The 16,570-nt window shown below is 44.2% G+C and overlaps 1 protein-coding gene across 1 annotated transcript; it reads right to left on the bottom strand.

Moving 5' to 3' along the window:
* Window positions 1–315: 315 nt before the first annotated feature.
* Window positions 316–16,329, bottom strand: LOC311143826 (nectin-3-like; the record flags this gene model as incomplete). Its single annotated transcript, XM_084179708.1, has 8 exons — window positions 16,173–16,329; window positions 15,794–15,866; window positions 13,831–14,178; window positions 7,397–7,702; window positions 3,131–3,233; window positions 2,718–2,872; window positions 500–602; window positions 316–388 (listed from the first exon to the last, which is right to left on the bottom strand). Exons 2-8 carry the CDS (start codon window positions 15,846–15,848, stop codon window positions 316–318), a joined length of 1,143 nt encoding a protein of 380 aa, XP_084035834.1. The 5' UTR covers window positions 15,849–15,866; window positions 16,173–16,329.
* Between the last annotated feature and the right edge of the window lie 241 nt (window positions 16,330–16,570).

The raw sequence follows: 16,570 nt of genomic DNA on the forward strand, positions 1-16,570 counted from the left end.
CAGATTAGATTTTCCCTTACAAAAAATGTATCAACCCCTACAAAAATGTCCATTAATTATAATCCACATTTGCTGTTGCTGCAGGATTATATTCCTGCTGTAGCAAACATGATCGGGGCGGCAGGTAGCTTAGTGGTTAAGAGCGTTGTGCCAGTAACCGAAAGGTCGCTGGTTCTAATCCCCAAGCCGACTAGGTGAAAAATCTGTCGATGTGCCCTTGAGCAAGGCACTTAACCCTAATTGCTCCTGTAAGTCGCTCTGGATAAGAGCGTCTGCTAAATGACAAAAATGTAAAATGTAAATGTAATGATCAAATTAAGATCCTACATCTTTAACTACTGACAAATCACAGCATACCTGTTCCGGTGCTTTGGCCACGATTGAACTCCTGGGATATAGTCCAGGAAAATAACATATATTAACTTGAGCAAAATCAATATGATCATCTAACACATTTTTTTCACAATTCAGTTCATGATATCACAGTGGATGATATTACCAGGGAAAATGCCCGTATTTCCACCAGTACCATACGAGTGCAGCCGCAGTAACAATCAGACATAGAATGACAACGAGTAAAACCCAACACGCAGCAGAGGTCTCTGTGAGGAGAGAGGGGATACAGTTAATATAAGAAACAGTCTGTATTTACAATTACATATAATTGTGGTGCCCTAACAAGCATCATGGCTCTGATTCAAACACTTTCCTGCAGAAAGCAAAGAGATAATACTAAGTAATAAGACATGTACATACAGTGCCTTGCAAAAGTATTCATCCCCCTTGGCGGTTTTCCTATTTTGTTGCATTACAACCTGTAATTTAAAAGGATTTTTATTTGGATTTCATGTAATGGACATACACAAAATAGTCCAAATTGGTGAAGCGGAATGAAAAAAATAAATTGTTTCAAAAAATGAAAATAATAAAATAACGGAAAAGTGATGCTTGAACATGTATTCACCCCCTTTGCTATGAAGCCCCTAAATAAGATCTGGTGCAACCAATTACCTTCAGAAGTACATAATTAGTTAACTAAAGTCCACCTGTGTGCAATCTCAGTGTCACATGATCTGTAACATGATCTCAGTATATATACACCTGTTCTGAAAGTCCCCAGAGTCTGCAAGACCACTAAGCAAGGGGCACCACCAACCAAGCGGCACCATGAAGACCAAGGAGCTCTCCAAACATGTCAGGGACAAAGTTGTGGAGAAGTACAGATCAGGGTTGGGTTATAAAAAAATATCAGAAACTTTGAACATCCCATGGAGCACCATTAAATACATTATTAAAAATAGAAGGAATATGGCACCACAACAAACCTGCCAAAAGACCAAAACTCACGGACCAGGCAAGGAGGGCATTAATCAGAGAGGCAACAAAGAGACCAAAGATAACCCTGAAGGAGCTGCAAAGCTCCACAGCGGAGATTGGAGTATCTGTTTATAGGACCACTTTAAGCAGTACACTCCACAGAGCTGGGCTTTACGGAAGAGTGGCCAGACAAAAGCCATTGCTTCAAGAAAAAAAAATAAGTGGGATGTTCGCCAAAAGGCATGTGGGAGACTCAAACATATGGAAGAAGGTACTCTGGTCAGATGAGGCAAAAATTGAGCATTTTGGCAATCAAGGAAAACGCTATGTCTGGCGCAAACCCAACACCTCTCATTCACCCCGAGAACACCATCCCCACAGTGAAGCATGGTGGTGGCAGCATCATGCTGTGGGGATGTTTTTCATCAGCAGGGACTGGGAAACTGGTCAGAATGGAAGGAGTGATGGATGGCGCTAAATACAGGGAAATTCTTGAGGGAAACCTGTTTCAGTCTTCCAGAGATATGAGACTGGGACTGAGGTTCACCTTCCAGTAGGACAATGACCCTAAGCATACTGCTAAAGCAACACTCGAGCGGTTTAAGGGGATACATTTAAAAGTCTTGGAATGGCCTAGTCAAAGCCCAGACCTCAATCCAATTGAGTATCTGTGGTATGACTTAAAGATTGCTGTACACCAGCAGAACCCATCCAAAAATCCCAGTGGCTAGATGTGCCAAGCTTATAGAGACATACCCCAAGAGACTTGCAGCTGTAATTGCTGCAAAAGATGGCTCTACAAAGTATTGACTTTGAGAGGGTGAATAGTTATGCATGCTCAAGTTCTGTTTTTTTGTCTTATTTCTTGTTTGTTTCACAAGAAAAAAAAATTGCATCTTCAAAGTGGTAGGCATGTTGTGTAAATCAAATGATACAAACCCCCAAAAAATCAATTTTAATTCCAGGTTGTAAGGCAACAAAATAGGAAAAATGCCAAGGGGGGTGAATACTTTCGCAAGCCACTGAATGCAGATAGAGATACGTTTTTATCATGACCATCTTAGTTAGTGGTTATACAGTACCTTCCTGTAGAAAGGGGAATGAGGCCATAAGTTTTAAAAAACTAACACATGCAGTGAAAGATAAGTGAGCATCTGCCTCAACTTTGTTATCCATGCTACATCACATTTCTCATAACCTCATATTTGTGTTTTATGTGTATGCCAGGAATGCCTGTATTGTTTCCAGACACATTTCCCTACGGGACAATAAAGTATTCAATCAATCAATCAATCAATCAATCACATAACAATTATAAGCAACTTATAAAACAGTATAATCAACCAGTTAAGCAACCAGCATGAATAGGGTGTGTGTGTGTGTGTGTCTGTGCTTCTCACCAGAGGATGTGTGTACATAGAGGGAGCCAGTTGCTCGTCCGTAGGGGTTGGAGGCCTCACAGACATAGAGACCATTCAGCTCAGAGCTGAGACTGAGGAGGTGCAGTTTGTCTCCCTCTGCTCTCACTGAAGACCCAGGCCATGGCTGGCCCACTCTGGGGGAGAGAGAGCGAAGGGCTGAGTGTTTGTGTGTGTGTGTGCGTGTGTGTGTGTGTGTGTGCGTGTGTGTGTGTGTGCGTGTGTGTGTGTGTGTGCGTGCGTGTGTGTGTGTGTGGCAAAGGCATGATTTGACTACCAGCGTAATATATGAACATACTGAAGCTTCAAGCTAATATATGTCTTATATGTTTAAACAAGTGTACTTAACATTTGCATTTAAACTGGTTTGAAATAGTTTACATAGGAGTGAGTACCTGCTCCAGGTGTAGTTGGGTTGTGGGTTGACGTCTGCTAGACATAGTAAGACTGTGGCTTGAGAGGCCTCACTAAGGGTAATGTTCAATGACTGAGGTGGATCTATGAGAGAGAGAGACAGAAAGGCAGAAGGAGAGAGACAGCGAGAGTGAGTGAGTGAGTGAGTGAGTGAGTGAGTGAGTGAGTGAGTGAGTGAGTGAGTGAAAGAGAGACAACGAGGTGGTTACAGTTACTGCAGATATAGAATGTAAATAGACCTACACACACAAACCTATACCAAGACAGATATAGGACACCCATATCAATGAAACTACAGTCTCTGAGCAGTGGGCAGGGGTGGAACTTTAATCCACAGATGAGGCAAAAATAAGAATTGTTTGTGAACCTGATCTTGCTTCATTTCAGTTCGATAGATTACTTGCAGTAGAGGAGCAGTACAATGATAGCCTTGTAATGGTCCATACCACTTGTGTGCCTCAGTGGACGTATATGGTGTAGGACAGCGGTAGTAGTATATATTTACAGTGTCTGTCTATAGTGTAGGACAGTAGTAGTAGAATATATTTACAGTGTCTGTCTATAGTGTAGGACAGTGGTAGTAGAATATATTTACAGTGTCTGTCTATAGTGTAGGACAGTGGTAGTAGAATATATTTACAGTGTCTGTCTATAGTGTAGGACAGTGGTAGTAGAATATATTTACAGTGTCTGTCTATAGTGTAGGACAGTGGTAGTAGAATATATTTTTAGTGTCTGTCTATAGTGTAGGACAGTGGTAGTATAATATATGTACAGTGTCTGTCTATAGTGTAGGACAGTGGTAGTATAATATATTTACAGTGTCTGTCTATAGTGTAGGACAGTGGTAGTATAATATATTTACAGTGTCTGTCTATAGTGTAGGACAGTGGTAGTATAATATATTTACAGTGTCTGTCTATTGTGTAGGACAGTAGTAGTAGAATATATTTACAGTGTATGTCTATAGTGTAGGACAGTGGTAGTAGAATATATTTACAGTGTCTGTCTATAGTGTAGGACAGTGGTAGTAGAATATATTTACAGTGTCTGTCTATAGTGTAGGACAGTGGTAGTAGAATATATTTACAGTGTCTGTCTATGGTGTAGGACAGTGGTAGTATAATATATTTACAGTGTCTGTCTATAGTGTAGGAGAGTAGTAGTATAATATATTTACAGTGTCTGTCTATAGTGTAGGACAGTGGTAGTAGAATATATTTACAGTGTCTGTCTATAGTGTAGGACAGTAGTAGTAGAATATATTTACAGTGTCTGTCTATAGTGTAGGACAGTGGTAGTAGAATATATTTACAGTGTCTGTCTATAGTGTAGGACAGTGGTAGTAGAATATATTTACTGTCACGCCCTGACTCAGGGGACGCTTATATGTTGAGTCAGGGTGTGTGTATTCCTTGTTGTGTTAGTTCTATGTTGTAGAATCTAGTATGTCTATTTCTATGTTGGCCGGTGTAGTTCCCAATCCGAGGCAGCTGTCGCTCGTTGTCTCTGATTGGGGACCATACTTAGGCAGCCTATTGGCACTAGTGGGTTGTGGGATCTTGTTCCAGTTAAGGTATGTTGTGTTGTGCTGCCTTGGACTTCACGTTTCGTTTTGTTTGTTGTTTTGTCGTTGTGTTTAATATTCAATAAACATGTACGCATATCACGTTGCGCCTCGGTCCGTCCTTCAACGAACGTCACAGAAGATCCCACCAACCGAGGACCAAGCAGCGTGCCCAGGAAGAGCAAATTGCCATGTCACAGGTGGGCAAATGGTGGTCATGGGAGGAGATATTTAAGGGGAAAGGGCCATGGGCAAAGGTAGATACCCAGGCAGGAGAGGAGCAACGGCAGCACAGAGGAAGCCGGTCGAGGAAGAAGCCCGAAAGACAGCGGAGCCTAGTGTTAGAGCAGTGCCAACTCCCCATACTCACGCGAGGAAGCGTGTGACTGGGCAGGCTCCGTGTTATGCGGAGCTACGTACTGTGTCGCCAGTGTGCCGGCACAGTCCTGTACGTCCTGTGCTAGCACCACGCAAGAGTCGTGCGAAGATTGTCATCCAGCCAGGACGGGGTGTGCCGGCTCAGCGCTCCTGGTCTCCAGTACGCCTCCTCGGTCCAGCATATCCTGCGCCTGTTCTACGAGCTGTATCGCCAGTGCGCGTGCACAGCCCAGTGCGTCCTGTGCCAGCACCCCACATGTGTAGTGCGAAAGTGGGCAGCCAGCCTGGACGGGTTGTGCCAGCTCTCCGCTCCAGACCTCCAGTCCGCCTTTGCAGTCCGGTCCGGCCCGTTCCTGCTCCTCGCTTCAAACCAGTGGTGCGTGTCGCCAGCCCGGCCCGGCCTGTTCCTGTCCCTCGCACCAAGCCAGTGGTGCACGTCGCCAGCCCGGCCCGGCCTGTTCCTGCCCTCGCACCAAGCCAGTGGTGCGCGTCGCCAGTCTGGCCCGGCCTGTTCCTGCTCCTCGCACCAAGCCAGTGGTGCGCGTCGCCAGCCCGGTCCAGCCTGTTCCTGTCCCTCGCACCAAGCCAGTGGTGCGCGTCGCCAGCCCGGCCCGGCCTGTTCCTGCTCCTCGCACCAAGACAGTGGTGCGCGTCGCCAGCCCGGTCCGGCCCGTGCCTGCTCCTCGCACCAGACCAGTGGTGTGTGTGTCCAGTCCGGCACGGCCCGTGCCTGTTCCACCAGTGCCTGGTCCGGCACCGGTCAGCTGCTCCACTCCAGAGCCAGAGCAGTCCGCTCCACCGGTGCCTGATCCAGCTCCGGTTAGCTGCTCCACTCCGGAGCCAGAGCAATCCGCTCCACCGGGGTCCAGTCCAGCTCCAGTCAATGGATCCACTCCGGAGCCAGAGCAGTCCGTTCCACCGGTGCCCAGTTCAGCTCCGGTCAGCTGCTCCACTCCGGAGCCAGAGCAATCCGCTCCACCGGGGTCCAGTTCAGCTCCGGTCAGCGGCTCCACTCCGGAGCCAGATTAGTCCGCTCCACCGGTGCCTGATCCAGCTCCGGTCAGCAGCTCTACTCCGGAGCCAGAGCAGTTCGCTCCACCGTCGTCGGGTTCAGCTCCAGTCAGCGGTTCCAGTCCAGACCCAGACGTCAGCCCCTCTCCAGGTTCGGGGTCTCCCACACCAGGGTCCAGACAGGGCTTGGTACTTCGTGGGAGGAAGGAGAGGGCAAGCAGCGCGCCGAGGTCCAGACCAGACCAGGGGCGCAACAGGGAGTCAGAGAATAGGTGGTGGTCACGCCCGGAGCCTACCTTGTGATGTTTATGTTGCGCGGTCGGAGTCCGCACCTTTGGGGGGGGGGGGTACTGTCACGCCCTGACTCAGGGGACACTTATATGTTGAGTCAGGGTGTGTGTATTCCTTGTTGTGTTAGTTCTATGTTGTATAATTTAGTATGTCTATTTCTATGTTGGCCGGTGTGGTTCCCGATCAGAGGCAGCTGTCGCTCGTTGTCTCTTATTGGGGACCATACTTAGGCAGCCTATTGGCACTAGTGGGTTGTGGGATCTTGTTCCAGTTAAGGTATGTTGTGTTGTGCTGCCTTGGACTTCACGTTTCGTTTTGTTTCTTGTTTTGTCATTGTGTTTAATATTCAATAAACATGTACGCATATCTCGCTGCGCCTTGGTCCGTCCCGTCTGTAAACGAACGTGACATTGACAGTGAATGTTTATAGTGTAGGACAGTAGTAGTAGAATATATTTACAGTGTCTGTCTATTGTGTAGGACAGTAGTAGTAGAATATATTTACAGTGTCTGTCTATAGTGTAGGACAGTAGTAGTAGAATATATTTACAGTGTCTGTCCATAGTGTAGGACAGTGGTATTAGAATATATTTACAGTGTCTGTCTATAGTGTAGGACAGTGGTAGTAGAATATATTTACAGTGTCTGTCTATAGTGTAGGACAGTGGTTGTAGAATATATTTACAGTGTCTGTCTATAGTGTAGGACAGTGGTAGTAGAATATATTTACAGTGTCTGTCTATAGTGTAGGACAGTGGTAGTAGAATATATTTACAGTGTCTGTCTATAGTGTAGGACAGTAGTAGTAGAATGTATTTACAGTGTCTGTCTATAGTGTAGGACAGAAGTAGTATAATACATTTACAGTGTCTGACTATAGTGTAGGACAGTAGTAGTAGAATATATTTACAGTGTCTGTCTATAGTGTAGGACAGTAGTAGTATAATATATTTACAGTGTCTGTCTATAGTGTAGGACAGTGGTAGTAGAAGACACTTACAGTGGATGTTTATGGTGTAGTTGTACCTCCTTTCTGTTGCCAGGGCAGACTGGTTGACGACACACTGGACCTGCTGCTGATTGGCTGCTCTGGTCGGTACCCCAAGCAGGTGGCTGAGTACTGTGGCGGTTCCGTTGGCGTGCTGGGTAAAGTTAGTCACCATCCTCAACAAACTGCCAAATGCACCTGTCTTCCACTTTACTTCTGCCTGTGGCTTCGCACCAGCAGCCACACAGGTTGCCAAGACAACCTCATTCTCCCCAATGACAGGAGGAACATCAACTGTCACACTCACTACTGGAGGAACTATGACCAGAAAACAAACAAACAAGAGAACAGAAAACATGAACAAGTCAATAATTACAAATATGCAACTCTATATGTAGAAACTACCAAAAAACATACAGCCCGTCATGTGAAACTTATCCAAATGCTCATGTCACATGACCAACAAACGTTAAATAAAACCTCTCATGTTCTCTATCTGGCCAACTGTAATATACATAATTAGTAGCTAGACTGTATTGGAGGAAACAGGAGACAAAGGGCTGTGAGACATTACATTTACATTTACATTTACGTCATTTAGCAGACGCTCTTATCCAGAGCGACTTACAAATTGGTACATTCACCCTATAGCCAGTGGGATAACCACTTTACAATTATTTGTTTTTAGGGGGGGGGGGTAGAAGGATTACTTTATCCTATCCCAGGTATTCCTTAAAGAGGTGGGGTTTCAAATGTCTCCGGAAGGTGGTGAGTGACTCCGCTGTCCTGGCGTCGTGAGGGAGCTTGTTCCACCATTGGGGTGCCAGAGCAGCGAACAGTTTTGACTGGGCTGAGCGGGAACTATGCTTCCGCAGAGGAAGGGGAGCCAGCAGGCCAGAGGTGGATGAACGCAATGCCCTCGTTTGGGTGTAGGGACTGATCAGAGCCTGAAGGTACGGAGGTGCCGTTCCCCTCACAGCTCCATAGGCAGGGGTGACGTGAGAGAACTTGGGAAGGTTGAACACCAGACGGGCTGCGGCATTCTGGATGAGTTGTAGGGGTTTAATGGCACAGGCAGGGAGCCCAGCCAACAGCGAGTTGCAGTAATCCAGACGGGAGATGACAAGTCCATGGGTTTGATTTTAGACACATGAAAAGTGGGATGTATATGGAGGGTACGGGGCAACAGAAGACGAACAGCAGAGGGGCTAATGACCTTGGAGATGGGGAAAGGGCCGATAAAACGGGGGGGAATGTTTGCTGGACTCCACCCGGAGGGGCAGATCCCGGGTGGACAGCCATACCTTCTGCCCGAGACGATATCGGGGTGCCGGGGTCCGGTGGCGGTCCGCTTGTCGTCGATACCTGGAGGTGGTCTTGAGAAGGGCTGACCAGGCTCTCTTCCAGGTACGACGACAACAGCGGACAAACATATTGGCCAAAGGTATGCCTACCTCTTCCTCTTGCTCAGGAAAGAGCGGGGGCTGATAGCCCAGGGAACATTCAAAGGGCGAGAGACCAGCGGCAGAGCAAAGAAGGGTGTTGAGGGAGTATTCGACCCACACTAATTGCTGGCTCCAGGCGGTGGGGTTGGCGGAGGCCAGGCAGCGAAGAGTCGTCTCCAAGTCTTGGTTGGCTCGCTCCGACTGGCCGTTGGACTGGGGGTGGAACCCGAAGGACAGGCTGGCCGACGACCCAATGAGTGTGCAGAAAGCCTTCCAGAACTGTGACGAGAACTGAGGACCCCGGTCGGAGAACATGTCCACCGGGAGTCCATGGATCTGGAAGATGTGCTGCACCATGAGCTGGGACGTCTCTTTGGCAGAGGGTAGCTTCTTCACCGTGATGTCGTTGAGTCCCCGGTAGTTGATGCACGGGTGCAGGGTTTTGGCCTTCTTCTCCACAAAGAACAACCCTGCGCCGGCAGGGGAGGCAGAAGGACGGATGAACCCTGCAGCTAGGGAGTCCTCAATGTAGTTCTCCACAGCCTTGGTCTCCAGATCCGACAGGGAGTACAGTCGTCCCCGGGAAAAGGGGTCCCACAGTCATATGGTAAGTGCGGCAGAAGTGAAGTGGCCCGGGCCTTACTGAATACCTCCCAGAGGTCCTGGTACTCAGCGGGAATGGCGGAGAGGTCCGGGGTAACTTCCGAGCCCAAAGGAAGACGTCCCGGTTTAGGCTGCGCTGACTTCAGACAATGGGAATGGCAGAACGGGCTCATAATGGCACCCGCAGTCCAGTCTATGATGGGATTGTGTCGCTTGAGCCAAGAGAATCTCAATACCACAGGAACCTGAGGAGACTTAATCAGCATAAATTGGATTGCCTCGCTGTGGTTCCCTGACCCTCGTAGGTTGATGGGAGTGGTATTGTGAGATGACCCGGCCTATATAGCGCCTGTCCAGCATTCTAACGTCCATGGGAATGGAGAGGGCTGAGTGGGGATACCCAGCTTGGACGCCAGGGTAGCGTCCAAAAAAAACTATCATCGGCCCCAGAGTCGATGAGTCCCCAGAGAGATTTTGACTGGTTTCCCCACAGCAGGATGGCATGGAAAGGGGTGCGAGTAAGGAGAGAGGACAAGTTCTCCATAAGGCCCACCAGAGTACTCGCCCCTTCTTGATGAGCCAGTTTTTTTTGTTTAATGGGCAGGTAGCTACGAAATGTCCCACAATATAGACAGCTCCACAATGTAGACAGCTCTGGGTGTGGAGTCGGCGTAAGCGCTCAGCCGGAGTCAATCTAGCCCTGCCCAGGTGCATGGACTCCGGAAACGAGTTGGCAGCCCTCTATGATTCCAGAGAGAACTCGGGTGACGCCGGGTTCACTCGGACATGTAGACTGCGGGGTTCTCCGGGATTCTTCGGAGGCGAGGTGGGAATCGAGGGCAACAGGGCACAGATTCCTCCTCCCTTCTACGTTCTCGAAGCCTCACATCGATCCGGATGGTCAAGGCAATGAGGGAGTCAAGGTCCATGGGCAGCTCCCGGGCTGCAATCTCATCTTTGACCACCTCCGATAATCCATGAAGGAACATGTCGAACAATGCGTCCGGGTTCCAGGCTCTCTCCGTCGCCAACATGTGAAAATCCACCGCGTAGTCTGCCACACTACGGGAGTCTTGACGTAGCTGGATCAGCCTCTCTCCCAGACAACGGAGAATCAAACACCTTCTGAACTTCCGCCACAAACTCCTCTAGCCTGAGGCAGATGGTGGACTGTTGCTCCCACACCGCCGTAGCCCAGGCGAGTGCCCTCCCGTACATCAGCGTTATGATGTACGCTATCCTTGAGCGGACCGAGAGGAACGAAGAAAGCTGCAGCTCGAAAATGAGGGAGCACTGGGGCAGTCAAAACGATAGGTCAGGGGCAGGCAGAGGTCAGTAATCCAGATCAGAGTCCAAAAGGTACAGAACGGCAAGCAGTCTCAAGGTCAGGGCAGGCAGATGTAAGTAACAGAACGGCAAGCAGTCTCAGGGTCAGGGCAGGCAGAGGTCAATAATCCAGTGTGGTGGGACAAGGTACAGGACGGCAGGCAGGCAGAATGGTCAAAACCAGGAAAACTAGAAAACAGGAACTTTAGAAAAGTCAGGGGCAAGGGGAAAAACACTGGTAGGCTTGACGAAACAAAATAAACTGGCAACAGCCAAACAGAGAACACAGATATAAATACACTGGGGATAATGGGCAAGATGGGTGACACCTGGAGGGGGGTGGAGACTGTAAAATAGAGTGCAGTGTTGTAGAGAATCCAAAGGACCATGAAAATAATAAGAAACCTTAGGTGCTGGCTTAAGGCCGGTAGCAACCACTACAGAATGTCCGGTCAGAACAAGGATGAGGCGGATGTCCAGGTCTGACTCTTGCTTCACTTGAATAATGAACTTAACTCTTTAAAATGGAATGGCTGTCAAACATTTTTGTATTTATTTTCGGTAATACCATTTACCCCACCGAAGATAATCTTTTAAAAAGTATACTCGGTCATAACAGACTTTATATGGGCAAATACAATTCATAGAATAAAAAGGAAAGTTTTACACCTTCCTTTTACAAGTCTGAGGGTGGTTTTAACCTTCCAGACTTGGAATTATATCAGCTCACTACCCAAGGCTTTTACTTGTGACATGCAGTACCAGTCAAAAGTTTGGACACACCTACTCAATACATTTTACTATTTTCTACATTGTAGAATAATAGTGAAGACAACAAAACTATGAAATAACACATATGGATTAATGTACCCAAAAAAGTGTTAAACAAATCAAAACATATTTTATATTTGAGATTCTTCAAAGTAGCCACCCTTGGCCTTGATGACAGCTTTGCAAACTCTTGGCATTCTCTCAACCAGCTTCATGAGTCATGCTTTTCCTTCACTCTGTGGTCCAACTCATCCCAAACCATCTCAATTGGGTTAAGGTCGGGAGATTGTGGATGCCAGGTCATCTGATGCAGCACTGCATCACTCTCCTTCTTGGTCAAATAGCCCTTACACAGCCTGGAGGTTCATTTTGGGTCATTGTCCTGTTGAAAAACAAATGATAGTCCCACGGAGTGCAAACCAGATAGGATGGTGTATCACTGCAGAATGCTGTGGTTGCCATGCTGGTTAAGTGTGCCTTGAATTCCAAATAAATCACAGACAGTGTCACCAGCAAAGCATCTCACACCTCCTCCTCCACGCTTCACGGTGGGAACCACACATGCGGAGATCATCCGTTCACCTACTCTGCGTCTCACAAAGACACGGCGGTTGGAACCAAAAATCTCAAATTTGGACTCATCAGACCAAAGGACAGATTTCCACCGTTCTAATGTCCATTGCTCATGTTTCTTGGCCCAAGCAAGTCTCTTGTTATTATTGGTGTCCTTTAGTAGTGGTTTCTTTGCAGCAATTCGACCATGAAGGCCTGATTCACGCAGTGTCCTCTGAACAGTTGATGTTGAGATGTGTCGCTTAATTGAACTCTGTGAAGCATTTATTTGGCCTGCAATCTGAGGTGCAATTCACTCTAATGAACTTATCCTCTGCAGCAGAGGTAACTCTGGGTCTTCCTTTCCTGTGGCGGTCCTCATGAGATCCAGTTTCATCATAGCGTTTGATGGTTTTTGTGACTGCATTTGAAGAAAGTTTCAAACTTCTTTATATTTTCCGGACTGACTGACCGCCATGTCTTTAAGTAATGTTCGAATGTCGTTTCTCTTTGCTAATTTGATCTGTTCTTGCCATAATATGGACTTAGTCTTTTACCAAATAGGTCTATCTTCTGTATACCCCCCCTACATTGTCACAAGACAACTGATTTGCTCAAACGCATTAAGAAGGAAATAAATTCCACAAATGAACGTTTAAGAAGGTACACCTGTTAATTTAAATGCATTCCAGGTGACTACCTCATGAAGCTGGTTGAGAGAATGCCAAGAGTGTGCAAAGCTGTCATCAAGGCAAAGGGTGGCTACTTTGAAGAATCTCAAATATAAAATACATTTAGATTTGTTTAACACTTTTTTGGTTACTACATGATTCCATATGTGTTATTTCATAGTTTTGATGTCTTCACTATTATTCTACAATGTAGAAAATAGTAAAACATAAAGATAAACCCTGGAATAAGTAGGTGTGTCCACACTTTTGACTGGTACTGTAAAGTTACATGCGCTTAAGAGGAACAATGGGTACATATTGAAGACGAGCATGTTCATCCCCAGAATCTATTGGAAGATTGAAAAAGAACTGATATTGGCACATGATGGAGAGAAAGTTGGAACATAACTAACGAGATTACAGTTAACGAAAATGTACGCTTAATCCAGTATATGTTAATGTATAGAATTTATATACAAGACACAAAATTCACAAATTCTACCACACAGCGGTAGTCATGTCTGAAGTGTAAAACTAGTAATGACTCAATAATTCATGCCTTCATGTTACAAAATTCAAAGGTTATGGGCGGCGTTAATAATATGGATGTCAGAGGTATTGCAATTTAAATGTACTAATAATTTGTCTGTCTGTATATTTCAAGAACTGACATATGAGGGTGCAATGAGATACCCGATTGGTTGGACAATACTCTTCTCATCAATAATCTTTAAAAATATATATATATGTATACTCAAAAGCTGGAAATATGCCAATCCTCCGTCTTTCACGAAATGGAAAGGTCAAATGCTTTATTAATTAAAAAAATTGAAAGAGCGTGGGCGACAGAATCGTGCAGTTTGAGGCCATGTGGCAGAAAGTGTTGTGGGTGCTGGAGATTGGGGTGGGGGCGAGTCGGTCTGGGCGGGTGTGATATAGTTGATGTTTGTATGATGTAGTCGTTTGTATGTGTATGTTTTGTATTGCTTATAAAATATGAAATACAATCTTGTAAAAAATGAAAAATTAACATACAATGTAGAAACAGTGATACAAAGCGTGAAGAAATAGTTCTTACCAAGCACAGTTAGAGATATCTCTGTACTGTATGCTCCACTGGGGAAAATACTGAAGATACATGTGAAGGTGCCTTCATCCAACAGTCTGGCAGCTGTTATTCTAATAGATCCAAGGTTTTCTGATGGGTTCCCAATAAACTGGACTCTACCTTTCAATCCATTCGGTGCGATAAAGTTAGTAACCCCATTGGGATTAATCAGCATAAAATTATGGTTCTGTTTTTCTTCCCAAGTACTTTTCTGCCATGTTATCTGTTCGAGGTCCTCGTCTGTCTCTATCAGTCTGCAGAATAAGTCCACATCCTCCCCCTGTACCACAGTCCTGCTTCCTCCAATCACCTGTGTACCTGAAGAGAAACACAAGCCAAAAAAACAGTCCAAAAGATACATATAGAATAGATGCTTATAAACTCTAATAAACAGAGATGTTACCTAAACACACAGATAAGACCATTATTTGCATTTAGCTGTGCTTATGAACTATGATATCCTATTGCTGCTGAAATGTGGCTATTGCAACAACAACAAAAAAGTGCCAATTGCTCAATATTTAACCCTATGCCCATTTAGTCAGAGGAGATGGCTAAAGCACATACTGATCTGGGTCCAGTCTAGTCTGAAACTACTTAGTGAAAATGTTATTAGAATAATAAGCCAAAAGCCCTGACACTATTATTACACTTACTCAAGAGTAAGATATTCAATACATTCCCAGATACTTGTGCATGCTCAGCATGTCTCAAAACATACTGAGTTAAAAACATAGTAAACATACTGAGTTAAAAACATAGTAAATATACTGAGTTAAAAACATAGTAAACATACTGAGTTAAAAACATAGTAAACATACTGAGTTAAAAACATAGTAAACATACTGAGTTAAAAACATAGTAAACATACTGAGTTAAACACATAGTAAACATACTGAGTTAAACACATAGTAAACATACTGAGTTAAAAACATAGTAAACATACTGAGTTAAAAACATAGTAAACATACCGAGTTAAACACATAGTAATATACTGAGTTAAAAACATAGTAAACATACTGAGTTAAAAACATAGTAAACATACTGAGTTAAAAACATAGTAAACATACTGAGTTAAACACATAGTAAACATACTGAGTTAAACACATAGTAAACATACTGAGTTGAACACATAGTAAACATACTGAGTTAAAAACAGTAAACATACTGAGTTAAAAACATAGTAAACATACTGAGTTGAACACATAGTAAACATACTGAGTTAAAAACATAGTAAACATACTGAGTTAAAAACATAGTAAACATACTGAGTTAAACACATAGTAAACATACTGAGTTAAAAACATAGTAAACATACTGAGTTAAACACATAGTAAACATACTGAGTTAAAAACATAGTAAACATACTGAGTTAAACACATAGTAAACATACTGAGTTAAAAACGTAGTAAACATACTGAGTTAAAAACATAGTAAACATACTGAGTTAAAAACATAGTAAACATACTGAGTTAAAAACATAGTAAACATACTAAGTTAAAAACGTAGTAAACATACTGAGTTAAAAACATAGTAAACATACTGAGTTAAAAACATAGTAAACATACTAAGTTAAAAACGTAGTAAACATACTGAGTTAAAAACATAGTAAACATACTAAGTTAAAAACATAGTAAACATACTGAGTTAAAAACATAGTAAACATACTAAGTTAAAAACGTAGTAAACATATTGAGTTAAAAACATAGTAAACATACTGAGTTAAAAACATAGTAAACATACTGAGTTAAAAACATAGTAAACATACTGAGCTGATGTGTGTGCCTTATTGTACCCTAAACGGACAAGGACTACAATTTAATGGTGGGATTGTGTGTTTGGTGGGTATTATTGCCTTGCCTTGTGTCAATAAGAAATAAAATAAGAAGAAAAAAACATGAGCTCAAAAGTATGACATCAATTGGAAACCTACTTTCTGTATCTCTCTGGATGATGAGTAGAATCACACAGCACAGCTTCCATAACATGCTTTGCTCTTCTCATTGCTAAGGTCACTAGGGAAAAGTTAATTATAGCATTATATTACATTTTGAGCTTTGCGTTTTGTAATGAGTACCTACTCATTGTTTATGTACGACAGTTACATAGGCTAAGCTATATCAAATGTAAAACGGTGTTGAATGCATTGCAAAATATTCGAGCAATGGTCTGCAATCATTACTCTTCAATGGAGACTATGCACATCTTGCAAAGTAGCCTACACCTCATTACGAAAATAGACAAACAGTCCTACATTGGTCAGTAATAATGGAACAAAACAGATGCATCTGTAAATGTAATAGGCCACTAACCTTTGATGAATGTTAGTTCCTCTGCTGAAGTAGCCGAGACATTCTTTTTTTTTTGCTGTTTGTGCTGCCAGAACAATGTCCTGCTGATTCTGTAGAAAGACGCTTATTCAGTAAAGGATTCAGCATATTTTCCAGCTAAACGTTCTTCTTCTTCTTCTTCTTCGATGAGGTTTAACGGCGGTTGGCATCCAATAAATGTTGTATTACCGCCACCAACTTGACTGGAGTATACCTCCTTTATGCTTTTCTTGAAAAATAAAAATAGACAAATACCCTATCATCTAACCCTACACTCACTTAAATACATTTTAAAAAACACCACCCTACTCCACTATTTCAATATATTTAGTCCTTTGTCAAGTCTCGACCACCCAAATACCTCTCTGCAGCTGCCACCA

Source organism: Coregonus lavaretus, assembly GCF_964263955.1.
Source record: "Coregonus lavaretus genome assembly, chromosome: 16".
NCBI lineage: Eukaryota > Metazoa > Chordata > Actinopteri > Salmoniformes > Salmonidae > Coregonus > Coregonus lavaretus.